General features: G+C 46.2%; 1 protein-coding gene across 3 annotated transcripts; it reads right to left on the bottom strand.

Moving 5' to 3' along the window:
- Positions 1-1,717: 1,717 nt before the first annotated feature.
- On the bottom strand, positions 1,718-11,839 carry CLDN11 (claudin 11). 3 transcript variants are annotated; one of them, XM_032698365.1, is made up of 4 exons: positions 11,383-11,839; positions 8,498-8,662; positions 2,741-2,905; positions 1,718-2,227 (listed from the first exon to the last, which is right to left on the bottom strand). In XM_032698365.1, the coding sequence occupies exons 1-4, from the start codon at positions 11,606-11,608 to the stop codon at positions 2,193-2,195; spliced, it is 591 nt and encodes a 196-aa protein (XP_032554256.1). In that variant the 5' UTR covers positions 11,609-11,839; the 3' UTR covers positions 1,718-2,192. The 3 variants fall into 3 exon arrangements, with proteins under 3 accessions (XP_032554256.1, XP_032554254.1, XP_032554253.1); XM_032698363.1 differs by having other exon boundaries at positions 2,629-2,905; positions 11,383-11,837; XM_032698362.1 differs by having other exon boundaries at positions 1,718-2,905; positions 11,383-11,836.
- Positions 11,840-13,900: the final 2,061 nt, after the last annotated feature.

Below are 13,900 nucleotides of genomic sequence, written 5' to 3'. Positions count from 1 at the left end.
TTCCCCTCTGCAGTGCCAGCACTAATATCCTGTCACATTCTTGGCCCCTTCTCCTCACACCCCACAGTTGCAGACAGTAGATTTTCCCCACAACTGCTGTGGGGTTGTTTTGTTTAGTTTGATTTTTTTATTTTCTTCCCTGAAATAAAGTTTCTTCCCTCTGAGCAGCTTGCCCAGGGCTTTTCAAGGGTTTGGGTTCTGACGCCAGTAACCTGTGACCATGGGCAGAGCAAGCAGAGCCCTGGCACCATGCCCTGTCAAGGGTCCTCAGCCCCACTTGCCTGAAGATCATGGAATCACAGAATGGGTAAAGCTGAAAGGGACAAGGTACAGTCCAAGGACGTGGACAGGAAAAAAACCCCTAAGCGCTGCCTGGCAGGGCTCGTTCCACATCAGGCCATGCACCTCCAGCAGCAGCACCACCTTGCCAAAGACCCGACTCAGGCATCTGAGAGCGATATTCCTGTGCTTTCCCCTCCCGCTTTGCTCCAGGGCTGCTTGCGGGGCAGCATTCCAGCGGTTTCCTGCTCCCACGCCACCGTCAGTCCCGGGGTTAAATCCCGGGGCTCAATCCTCGGGGCACAATCCACAATCCCCGGGCAGCCTGCACAAGCTGGCACGTCTGTGCGCCGCCCCCTCGCCCGTGGCACCCGCACATCAATGGCAGCACTGACAGCGCCCGGCGCGTACAACAACTGCCTGTGCCCTGCCTGTGATGTCATGGGCACAAGTGTCCTGCCACCGGCCCTGCCCGCCCTGGGGACATCGCACAGCACGGCGGCGAGGCACAGCGCACACAACAGAGCCGCCTTCAAGGCTGCGCGGCGTTAGAGGCAGATGCTCGGGCTGCTGCCCATCCCTGGTCCAGGCAGGCAAAGGGTCGCTGTGGAGCACAATCAGCCTCCCTTTGGCTCGTTTTAAATGCTCCAGCCTCTGCTTCCCACAGGGAGCTGGGGGGAGTTGGGAGCTGCAACATCCTTGCCCGTGGCTGTGTTGCCCAATTTGGCTTCTACTGAAGCAGACCAAAGCGAAAGGACAGTCCTGAATCCACAGCCTTGTTTTCAAATTATTCTTCATCACCCAAAACAATTTGGTTGCTCAGACCCTTCTCCTCCCCTCACCTTTCCACTGTGGCTCTCCCCTTGCCCACCCCTGAACAGCAGCTATTCCTCTTTTCCTTCTCCTGGCTTACACAAATTATTTGAACTGAGTTAACATCCCTGGGAACAGATGGGATTTTGTATCAACATAATTAAATTGCTACAGCCTCTGGTAAGGACAGAGTCAGATCTTGATCTTACAGAGTTTTAATCAGAGCGATGACCCCAGATCAGACTCTTCTTTTAGTTGAGAACACTTCCAGCAACATGAGGTCTCAACTTTACACTGCTGGGGGTGCATCTCCACCATCTCGGGGAGTTTCTAAGTCTTCTTCATAATAAAGAATCCCACAAGTGGGTACTACTGGCACAAGCTGCTACTGGGAACATCGAAAGAGCCAATGAATAAGATAATGGTCATTTCCATGCAGGAAAATTACTCATATTTTAAATATTCCCCACTTAATGCCACAGCAGAGCAGAATTTTTCATCTTGAACTGCTATAAAAAAAAAAAAAAAAAAAACAAAAAACCTTCAAAATCATTGGGAAACTCCTGCCATGGAAAAACTAGCTATGGAAACACACAGGAAGGAAGGAAAAAAATGAAGTCAGAGGTTGCAGGTACTCTGTTATTTATTGTACAGTATTTCACTGAAAGTACAAAGGCATCATCAGTACTCACCAGAATTGTATTGTAACAGGTACATTATACTGCATGTTAAAATGTGGTGCTTTAACGAGGCAATACAGAACATAAACTTAGAGGAGGAAAGCGAGGAGTTTAAAAAAAAGTAAAAATACATTTTTAGTAACTGATCTGTACAAAAGAAAGATAAGAAACTGAACCAGAGGGTGGGGATAAGAGCCCCCAAAGTCATTTATAACTATTTGAAAAGGCACTGTTATCTACCGCGTCATTAGGACCTTTGGGTTCGGTTTCCTTCATACTGATGACTGTGGGGGTGGGGGAAATACTGTTACTAAAATGATGAAACTGATACAAAAGTATTTACAGAGAAAGGCAGAAAAGTCCCCTCCTCTTGTTCCAAAAGAGAAACATTCGCCCGGTGGGAGAGGACAGCCTTCCTCCCTATCCTCTCTCCCCAACTGTGCCAGAGCCGAGACCTTGAGCAGGGGAAAGGAAACAGTGAGGTGGGGGGAGAAGCTGTCAGAGTCCTTCTAACAATGGGAAAGTGTCTCTCTCATTTCTGTTTTATTGCTTTAAACTCTCCTATAATCAGGGGAGTTAGAAAATAAACTAAAAACCCTAAAACCCACATGATAACCCCAAACCATCTGAGTCATCCTGGCTGCAAGAAGACGGGGCAGGCAGTCAAGGACAAACTGGGGAGGGACCAAGAGGTAGGGCTGGCTGGAACTGTCTTTCTAGAGAAGGGGGGAACAGATGGGGGGGGGGAATAATGCTTCAAACTACCAGACATTTGTGCTGCTTTTTCTAAATCTCCCCCTGGGAGCCTGACAGCCGTGTGTGTCAGTAGGAGCAAACCCAGGGCACACAAACCCACCAGCCAAAGCATCCGACGGCAGCCGTGGGGCGTCCCCGGGGCGGTTACACGTGCGCGCTCTTGGCGTGGGTGGGGGAGCTGGACCCCGAGCCGTAGTAGAAGCGGTTCTCACCGAACGTCTGGGCATCTCCCGAGCAGCAGACGATGACACAGCCACCGAAGAGGCAGAGGGCAGAGCCGATCCAGCCCGTGTACAGGGAGTAGCCGAAGCTCATGATGGTGGTCTCGCGGTGGGCGCACACCGGGAACCAGATCGTCGCGACGACACCGCACATGGCTGGGGAGAGAAGGGGAGGAAAGGGTCAGGGTTCCAAACTGGAGGGGACTCCAGCATGGAACCCCACCATGGGACACAGAGCACACCAAAAGGGAAGGAAGGCTCTGTAGGACAGGGGACAGAGATGAAGCCCATCCCTCCCAGAGGTCTCCGAGCCGGAGGCCTCATGAGAGAGGGAGTGAGAGAGAGCAGCCATCTCTCTCAGGAGCCAGGAAACAAGAAGAAAAAACAGCTGCTGCCTGACACAATCTGATATGTTATTGAGAAGGGAAAAAGGTTTGTTCCCCTAGAATTAGTTTTAAGGAGGAAGAATGAGAGTCATCCCTGTAACTGATGCTCTGGAGAGCTGTAGAATTAAGAATAGGTTAAATATGAAGCAAGACCACAAAAGCTGTATGCATTAGTGAGAGAGTAAAATCAGTGGCCCAGAATCACCTGATTTAAATCACTATTTCTGCATGGACCCATGTGCTGTGTCCTCAGCCCATGTCAATCCACATCATTGCAGTGGCTCTACTGAACGATCACACAAATGTCACCAAAATATCCCGGCAAGACAGAGTAGGGCCTTATGAAATACGAGCAGAAAATGGGCAGAGATGAAATGAGCAGCAGTTCAGCATTATCAGGATTTTTTTATGGAGAAGAAAATGTCTCACAACTCCGGAAAGCAGATTCTGCTTCCCTATGGAGAATTTCTATCAAGTGATGGGGTCACACCTGGTAAGGCTGTCCAGAAACTTACTGAGTTGAATAGAAGTGGGACGTGGAGGGTCTAAACAGGAGTCTACCTAGAGTCTACAGCGGGTCAGAAAATGACCATAGGATTTGCATTTTACTTGAAATTGCATAGTTTTTTTCCCACAGAAAATAGAAATGGTGGTGCAGTGGTGCTGTGAGGTGACATGTGAGGGAGACAGTCCCCACAGAGTCTCCACATGCACCGAGGGCAACGGGAGTTGATGGTGTTAATCACCTCCCAGGAGCAGGTCCTAAAACAATACTCCTTGATGGCCTGTACATCTGAGAAGAATTAATGTGTCAATATTTACTTGCCTCCGGGACAAGCTGTGCAGGACTCCATTCTTGTGGCTATCAGAGAATGAGAGCAAAACAATAACAGGTCCGTGGCAGCGTTACAGATTTCCACCGACCGTGTTAAAAGGTATCTGGAGGCAGTGTCAGAAAGTTAAGGTTGAAAGAGGGAAAAAGAAAGGGGTGAAATTAAAAATAAAATTGTTTAGTTAAAGCAGAGAACAAACCGTAGCTCCTGGCCGGTACAGCAGAAAACCCATCCCCAAAGCTGCAGTTATTGTGAGAGAAAATATTTTCTTATGGAAGAGAGAAGAACATTTGAAGGATGCTAATAAAGCCAGTAATAATTTTGGGCCTCCTCAAAGCAAGGGCCCCGCAGCTTTGGAAGGAATTTTTGGAGAAGGTAGGGATGGGAAAGAGCATTTCTCCCGCGTGTGGAGCAGTCCTGCAAACAGCTCATGAGCTTCCAACACTTTAAAACAAAAATGTATCAGTTGGGAATCCACAAAGCATTCTAATGGGCTCTGGAAACAAAGCTGCTTTGTTGTCCGAAAAAAACACAATCATCTTTTCTTTTTTCTGTCAGCAGTAAATATATATAAATATATATATTTTTGTCTATAGACTATAAGAGCCTTATCTATACAGACCCTCCCCCACAACACAGGAGCAAGGAAAACACTTGCACTGGGGTGAGAAGAGCTCTCAGGAATGCTCACACAATGGCATCTCTTGTGTGTGTGGCTCCACTACATGTAAAACCATCTTATTTTAGTGCTGACAATACCAGAAAGCTGTGAAACACAAGCCAAGGACTTTGCATGGGTCCTTTTGACCTCTCTGCCTTTGGAGGCCACAAGCTGCCATCAGTCACCAGTGACCCCGTTGCTGAGCAAGAGGGATGCCCTGGAACAGGACTGGGTTTCATCGCTCTGCACAGATGAGATTGGGCTGTAAATCCTCCAAGGAGATGGGAAAAGGACAGTCAGCAACTGCAATACCTCTCCATGGACTCAAATATTGGTCTAGCTGTATCACAGGGAAAGGCTGAAAAAACCAGGTGATTTGACAAGGAACCCAAAGGGATTGGAAAAGGCATTTTAGGGCAAATTTTAAGTTCTAAAACAGCTGCCTACATGGAAAAGGAGTGCAGATGGAAGTTATTATCCCTTCTCTTCTGTTAATGCCGAGACACCCTTTGCCTCTCTCTAAATAAGAAAGTCTTCAGACGGTAGAGCTGCTGTAGCCAATATAGCCTAGGAGAAAAGGAAGTCCTTCAACAAACAGAAGGAATATTTTCTATTAGAACAACCAGGTTAGCTGAAAAAACAGGCATGTTTTGGAGCACACACGTATGGAAAGCTTGCCTGCTTTTTGCACCTGGAGCAGGCAATCCTGTCAAAGCCTCTGCCTCTACCTAAAACATCTCAGCTCTGCATGGCATGAATGTCCTTGCTCCATCAGATTCCTGTGAATCCACAGGGAGACATCCCAGTTCCCAGCATTTCCAAGTCCTTTTTTGACTGTGAACTTGCAGTAGCTCAGTCTGCTGAGCTGAAACTCTTAATATTCTACATTACAGGAATATTTGAGTCAGATGGAAGTGCACAGAAACAAGAAGCACAGAGGGTACTTGGAGAACTGGGGGAGAGGGAGCAGGATTACTCTAACTCAAGGGACAGTGAGTCCCTGCCAAATTCCTTAACAGTAAGTTAAAGGCTTTCTGCAGAATAAAGAATAGTTTTCTTTCACAGCTAAATTTAACTACTCTGAGTTGCTGACTCAAAGTCACACAGATTTCTCTTTCAAAGCATTTGGTTGAAATAATAGATATCCACATTTTTTTTATTCTATGCTCAAGGTAATCTTTTTCTCTTGATACCTATGATTTTACAAGTAAAACTCGGGCAGTGTCCAGAAAAGCTCAGTAACATCCTTTGTTTAGTACATAATAGCTGATAGGTCATTTTGTAGTAGCAATTCCCCCTAACTGATATATATTTCACTGTGTTTTCCAGTGCCTCAGTCTCTCTCCTCCATTAGGAAGATGTCCCTTTGGTTACTAGCAAGGGGACCCCAGATAAGTATCAACAACACGGGCTGGGCCAGGGTTTTTCCATCAACACCAGCGTATGAAATGTTTTCATGCCAGCTCAGAGCAAACCTCTGCTGATGGTTGTTTTCAACTATAAATCAATTCTCTCAGTCAGATAGGATCAAGCCAAGCCATAAACACATCAGCAGCAGGATAGGAGGGCGTGCACACAGGTTGCACTCTGCAGCCTGCGATTATCAGTGGACAGAAAAATCAATGGAATATCTGAGCCCATTGTTTTCCTGGCAAGTTTTCAACTTCTTATATATATAATTTTTTTTTTTTTTTTTGCTCCATGCTGTGTTTCAACCCCTATTTTCCCTTGTAATAAATGTCAGTGACAAACTGCCATCCCTTCCTCAAGCGAGTTAAGTTTGCCATGGGGCCAATTTCCCTGATTGCATTCCCACTCCCCATTTCTGCTGTGTTAAGGAGTGTTTCGGAGGTTGTTTTCTTTTAACCAGAGCTCTGGGACTTGCTCTCTCTTGTAAGAGGAAACGTCTGGAGCCTGTGAGGTTCTGGAAACCACAAGTGAGAGTTCAATGGCCAGGGGGAAATAAGAACAGTCCAGAGCATGTTACTTCTAGAATATAATGGATTTTAAGTCGGTATTATATCTCTCAAGGCCTGATCCGTGCTTGTTAAATGCTCTGGAATGGTAACACCTCATTTTGCAAGTAACAGATCATTCATCAACCTAAACAATGTCAAAGTCCAAAGCTCCATACATTATTCTTCTTCCAAAGGGACTGTCTTACTGATCAGCCTGGGAAAATTTGAGCTTTATAAAAGTAAATGTGGGTTGGTTTGTTTTTTCTTAAAAAAAAACATTTCCTTTCCTCACAGGATCTACCTAGTGGGAAAACCATGTTCAGAGGCAGAGGGGAGCCTGGTTTATGGAGCACCACATCTCTCCATCATCCTTGCACATCTATTCTCCTCCCTGGTGTCCCATCACAGCACGACAAGACAGGGTAGTGGCACAGCAGACCCAAATCCTGGTGTGACACTGCAGCATATGGGGTTTCACTTGTTCTAATGCAGCATTATCCAATACTATCACTGCAATTTGCCACATGTGTTCTGGTCCTGTCATCCCATTGCCCTTTGGGATTTTTAGGGACAATCCTCCTGCCTCCATGTCTGCAGCCGTAGAAGAAGGGCTGACCTGCAGCATGGTTCTCCCTGACTGGAACCAGAAACTCCTGGCTTTTGTGACACAGTGCAGCTCTGCTGGGCCTCCTCATCCTGGGCAGACTCCTCCAGCACTGAAGTTTCACTCACAGGCAGAAAATAACCCCATTTATTTTTTCATTTTGCTGAGCCCAAATTCACGACTCAAGGTTTTGGGACAGAGATGAAAATCACATTCCAACAGCTCTCTAATGTGACTCTTTGTGATTAGGATGTTCTAAACAGACCCTATAAAGCTGATTTTAGGACTTCCAACCACAATAATGTGCCCCTAAACCCTACAGATACTAATAGGGCCCCTTGGACTCAATCCCTTAGACTGGGATGTATGGACTCGTACTACCGCAGGGGGCCAGAGTAGGGATCACTTGCATGGAAGGAGCACCCAGGGGACAGCCCTTCTGAGTGTGCAGCTATATTCAGTGCCCACTTGAAAAAAAATAAGGAGAAGAAGAAGAAAGAAGACGGGCATGATGTCAGTGCTGGCTGCCAGCGACCAGCAGAGCCACACAAAGAGGCCACTTTCCCTCCCCCCTCCTCCTCTGCCACACAGACGGGTGAAAACAAGGCACCGCAGGCTGTTGCTGAGATGACGAGGCTTCAAGAACATGCAGGTGTTGCATGGGGGACAATGAGCTCCACAGTCTGTGCTGCTCAAAACAATCTCCTCCACAAGCACTGAGGACGGGAAGAAATTCCCAGGGGAACTTGGAGGCCAAGAGCTAGGCTGGTCAGAGGGGGTTGGGAGACACAGGGGACACACCAGCCCTCTTCCCATGTCCATGCCCACTCTCTGCTCCTTCCCCTCCTGCTTCCACAGGACCAACCCTCACTCAGTAGGGGCTTTCCCTTCCCGCATGCCTCCATTTATTTCACCCTGTTGCATTTACAATGCCCTGTGAAAATTTGGAGGTCATCCATTCCCTGGAAGCAGCTTGGTAGTTTAGACCTTTTTCCAAAAATAACGTGGCTTCCACAGCGAACCAGCAAAACCAGTGCCTGCAGGCCATGCCTGAGGACTCACAGGACAGAGGCAGGGGGATTCCCATCCCTCCTCCCTCACCCTGCTTCACTCCCTGCCTCCAGTCTTTGTCCCCCAGCTCCTGTCTGTGCCTTTTGTCCACCCCACAGACTGCAGGGATGCTGGAGAGCTCCAGAGTCAGCCCAGCCTGGACAAACATCCTCCCAGGTGAACACAGCCAGCCCACACCATGCCATCCTGGAGCAGGGGAAGAGCTCCAGCCCTCCACACGCAGCAGGTGCCTTACCCAGGAGGATGATGAGGATCCCTCCCAGCTGGGACCGCCGGTACTTGGCTGCTCCGGGCTCGTGGCCCATCCGGATGCAGGGCAGGACCGTTATCAGCAGGAATATGGCGGGAAGGCCCAGGACGGAGGCGGCGATCATCAGTGCTCGACACGCTTGGACATACCCTGTTGGCAAGGCAGGGAAAGAGGATTTGGGTTATTTGGCACAAGAGAAGGAGACCTTTGGACAAAGGCTCCTGTTCGATTAGATCCGGAGACTTGCATGGAGTATGGGAGATGGGATCATCCCCCGTGTAAACATTAAACCTGCGCCAGGTGTGAGGCAGTGAGGCCGCAGTGCAGTGGGCAGTGCATGAGTACAGGATGTGCAGGCTCAGAATTTTCCAACAAACAAATAGCACTGCCTGGAAAACACAAGCTCTTCCCAGCAAGACACTGAGAAATCATGGAGCTGGAAAATATGGGAAGGGAAAGTAGAAGAAATGTCTAGGAAGGAGTTTTCCTATAGCTTTTCATAGCAAGAGCTATGATTAAATAACAAGAATTTGCAGTCTTCAAGATTAAACACAGGCATTTAGAGTTTTAAAGAATCTCCCATCATTCAGAGGGCTGAATAGTGGAAGACCCACTACTGGAACTCTCAGGTCTGGGGAATACTACGAGGAGCTGCCCCAAGGTGCTGAGCACTGTTGACCTGGGAGGAGGAGGAGGAAGAGGAGGAGGGACATTCCTCAACCACATCCCAGCACTGCACCCCAGGAGCTCAGCCTGGTTGTAGGGTTTCAGAGGAGATCCATGGCTCGAGCTGATCACTGGTACAGCCCTTCCTTAAGGAGAAGTGACTGTACTTTGCAGAGCTGCCTGAGTTGCCATAACTGAGAGTCACGTTATTCCTTTGGGTCCCTACAGGCATCACAGGATCTCCTGGCTTTTCATCAACTCCCACCCCTCTCCTGCCTGTCCCTGCACACAAGGCAGCAAGAAACAACAGGGAACCAGGGGCTGTGGGTGTGCTGGGCAGGACTATGGCATTTCTACCATTCTGGGAGGATCTATGTACCCTAATATATGATTTTAAAAATATTTATATGTAGACTGTATATATAAATTTTATGTATTTTATGTACAATGTATATATACTATATAAAACTTACTTATAAATACATTAAAGCAGGTCATTACTTGCATACAAAAGAAAAAGAACCAGTGTCAGGTTTGCCCCAGTATCTGGTGACCTGCCCCAGCTCCCGAGACAGTCTCAGCAGGTGTGCTGGCTCCTTGTACCCTCTCAATAACAAAGCTGCCAGATACAGACACAGGGTTTCATGATGCCTCAAACAACACCAGCACAGTGGAGCCTCAAGCATGTCCCACTGACACATGGATATGACACCAGGAATGAGGACTTACTGTTCCTGGAAATGCAGACCCTCTGTATATCGAATATTTGCTTGATTTTTTTTCAAGAGGAAACTTAACAAAAAAAGTTACCTGAGGAATTCAGGGAGTAAACCAAGGCCTTAAACAAAGGTGATAGCAGTGCCCAGCGAGGTTTCTGTGCAATCAATTCCAATTAAACGAGAATACCAACAATTCATTTCAAAGACTTGATTCAGACCATGAAAGACTCTTGGGCACACCAGGATAAATTTCCCTCTCATGGCAAGCTATGGGTATCAAACAGGCTACAAGCAGAAACATCTTGGTTTGTAATTTGTTTCTGCTGGAGGGAAGCCTTGCTCTCTGCTGATGCAAGACCCATTTACCTATTTATTGAGTTGCATTCAATAGCGTTTCTTTGGGACAAACACTGACTTCTCTGCTGGATCAGACTTAATAACAGCAGTAATAAGAAAGGCAAGCCCTCTAAAATAAAAGTATACACACACAGAGAGAAAGGGAGAATAGGAGTGAATCTGAGACTCAATATTGCTGAGCACTGTGTGACACAGACCAAGCTCTGTAACAGGGAGAAAGTCAGGAACAATCCCTTTTACCTCTGGTAAAATAATTTTCACATCAGTTTAAACAAATAAATCAAGAAACATGAAAGAAAATGACGAGAAATAGTAATTTCTACCCTGTCAGCTTTGGGAGAGGCACCTCTGACATGATATAGGAATTGCAATTTAAAGCACAGGAAAATGAAGCACTTCAGAGTTAACAGTAATTGAAACGGGCAAGATCACAAACTAAACTTACAGGGACCAGACCTCACTAGACTTTGGCAGGTTTAATTAGCTCAAAATGCTAATTAAACACCGTGCTTAATTTTTGCTTTGTAATAAACTAGGTGAAAATTGCTATATCATTAAAAAACATCAAGACAAGTTAAATATAGTTACATCTGTTTGCTGTGTAAAAGTTCTGTCTTGCCTTAGAACCTGTGGGAAGCACAAGACCATCAAGACTAATGATGATCTTCCAAAAGATTAAAAGCCATAGGAGCATTAATAGATGCTGAAAGATTCATTATGCTCCAAATCACTTTAAGGTATCGAGCCTTAACATTTGTAATAGTTCACCATCCTCTTGAAATACTCTATTACACCACAGTGTGCTCTGTATGTTTTGCAGTGCAATCTAGAGACAAGATATGAGAGGAACAGTGAGCTTTTACTCAGAGCAGTGATTAAACATTAACTGGATTTTCGTAGCCACAGATAACATGATACCTGGGTATGATTAAAACCAGGTATAAATCAATAGGCATCCTGTTAAGAGCTATCATTCACATTCTTTAGGGTATTTAATGGACCATCTCCTGTGCTGATGAAGCTGAAGGAGCTTCACCACCAGCTCCTCTGGCAGCAGGACCTGTGCTGCTCCAGGCAAGGCTTCACCCTTCACTCTGGATGGGAAGGGGGAGGACGGGACACACGTACCTGGCAGTATGAGGATGTCCACGAGGGGCTTGCAGTGATAGAGACCTGTTGCCATGACACAGTCTGCCCACAGCCCCTTGGATCCCAGCTCGTCCATCTTCCTGCAGGTGGTGATGGTGTAGCCGCAGGTCACCACCCAGTCGTTGGTGGCCGTCGCCACAACCACCCCGATCCACCCTATAAAACTGCAGACAAATCCAGCCAGGTGCAGGCAGGTGGCCACCATCTCTGTCCCTTGGTGGGGTGAGCTGGACAGGACAGTGCCCGCAGGGGTTCAGCGAAGCCGCCCGGCGAGATCCTGGCTGCTGGGAGCAGGAGGGATGGGGTTTGGCAGGATGAGGTCCCTGATCAGGCTCTGCTGAAAGAACTCGGCTGCCTCTGCCCAGCTCCCTCCCTGGGAGGGGTCAGAGCTGCCTCCAGCCCCACAACACATGGGAGGAGCGAGCGGGGAGCCCCAACTTCTGCCAGTTCATCCAGAGCGTCCGAGGGGAAGGAGGGTGTGGAGAGGAGGAGATGCACAATCACACCCAGCCGTGCTTGAAAAACAAACCAGAGGGGTTTATTCAGATGCAAACAGCCTGACTATTCAAAATTCAGCATCAACGGAGAAAAATTAAGGCAGTGTTTGTGAGCTGAAGACAAATGGTCACACTGGTACCTCCTCGTGGAATGATGAGGGAAGAAACGTGGTGGACAGAGTTACTGGAGAGGTGGAACTGATCATCTCACCAAAGCCATCAGCACAGCTGCAGTAAAGGGAAAAAATCACTCTCGGGTATTTCCTGGTGTTTTCAGTAACTGTAAAAATATAAAAGACTCATCACTGCATTCTCTGCTGCACCTGGCTTTTCAGAAGCATTAACTAACAGTCACCGAGTCTTAAATATGTGTATTTTTAACAGCATCTTACTTCCACTTTTGAACGCTCAAAATAGAATGAGCAGATTTTAACTCAGACTTTTAGTCTGAGGCAATTTATTATACGAATTTTAGTGTATTTGATAAAACAGGAACAGCCCACTTCAAAACGACAAAAGAAGGGAAACTTTGCAGCTTGTTCTGCATCAGGAAAAGCAGGCAGGCAGGATATTTTCCTAACGTTGCTTTGTATTTTTCATAACACATAAATGAGTTATCGCGTGCCAACACACTCCTAAAGACATTTCCTCACTGTGCATCCTCCTCCAGCGCTGCTGGGTTTACCAGGGGAAGGTTTGGATCTCGGCAGATGCCACGTGCCTGGAGAGACCACTAGTGGAGAGCTGTCTGTGGTGCATGGGGAGGGAAAAGAGGCAAAAAAATGACACTACAATGGATTTGCTTCCCTCCTGGAGCTGTTAGTGAGAAATACTGGAAGCCCCACTCTGCGATTAAGGTGTTGGGAATGAAATATATCCTGCTCTTCATCCTCTTTCATCCAACGGTATTTCCCCCCATTTTTAGCAAATAAAGTGAAAAACATGAACAAGAGCATCCTAAGCTTCATCTGTTCCTTAGATTCAAAATTCAAGGACACTGAGGGCACAGTTTTGTCACAAAGCTTCACCTGCACATTGGAGTTACTATATAAATAGCTGAAAATTATCTTTAAAGAGAAACTTTTATAATAAATAGAAATTTAATAGTTGCTTTCACATTTGTTTTATATTGTTGGTTACTCCTTGTTTTTTTGTGATACCTGGTTTATGGTATTTTTGTGAAAAATTGACTTTCCTGATGCTATTCCATCTGCCAACATAACTTACTCCTCTACTGCACCCACTTCAGGTGGAGCATGCTGTTCTTACATCCAACCACCATTTTTATGTTGCCTAGGGTTCAATTCTAGATAGACTAAATCTTTCCCCAAACAATATCCCTGCTTATCTATTATTCAGTAGATAAACTTGTCTTCTCTTGAGTGAAGCTAGTGTTGTTCCACTTCCTGGACTGCACATTTGCTTTGGATGGATCATGTGTTGCCTCCTGAATTTGGAAGGAGATAAGATTACAAATTTCATCCCAAAGCTGAGGTTAGAGGTATTTTTACACAGTGATAGTGCAGGTGCATCCTAATGCACAATAAAAGTATTTTTAAAATGCTGCAAGGTATTAATTTGCAGGTTGCAAACACATCCTTTTGTAATTCGGTCTCCTACAGTTACATCTTCCTTAACCACAAAACCTTCTTAACTCCATGTTTTCCTTCACAAATGTATTTATCAGGGACTGTGCAGCAGCTAAACAGGCAAGGAATAAATTTTACACTTTGGTAACTAACACTATTCAATAGTATTGGAGCTGGAGCCCAGAGGGTACAGTGTGAATTATTTCACTAATGTCGATAGAGACAGAATTTTATCTGTCTTATAAATCACACCATCAGTAGTTAAGTGAGTATAAGTTACTATGAGACAAGTGAACAATGATTTACAAGATCAATAAAATAAGAAATAAGAATGACTTCCCAGCAATATGCCAAATAAACTGAATCACTTTGGGCCACAGTCTTAAAAGTTACCCTTTTAAAAGACACTGC

The sequence above is a fragment of the Chiroxiphia lanceolata genome, chromosome 10, assembly GCF_009829145.1.
Source record: "Chiroxiphia lanceolata isolate bChiLan1 chromosome 10, bChiLan1.pri, whole genome shotgun sequence".
Taxonomy (NCBI): Eukaryota; Metazoa; Chordata; class Aves; order Passeriformes; family Pipridae; genus Chiroxiphia; species Chiroxiphia lanceolata.
The sequence above is the reverse complement of the archived record's forward strand: the minus strand, read 5'-3'. Positions and strand labels throughout refer to the sequence as shown.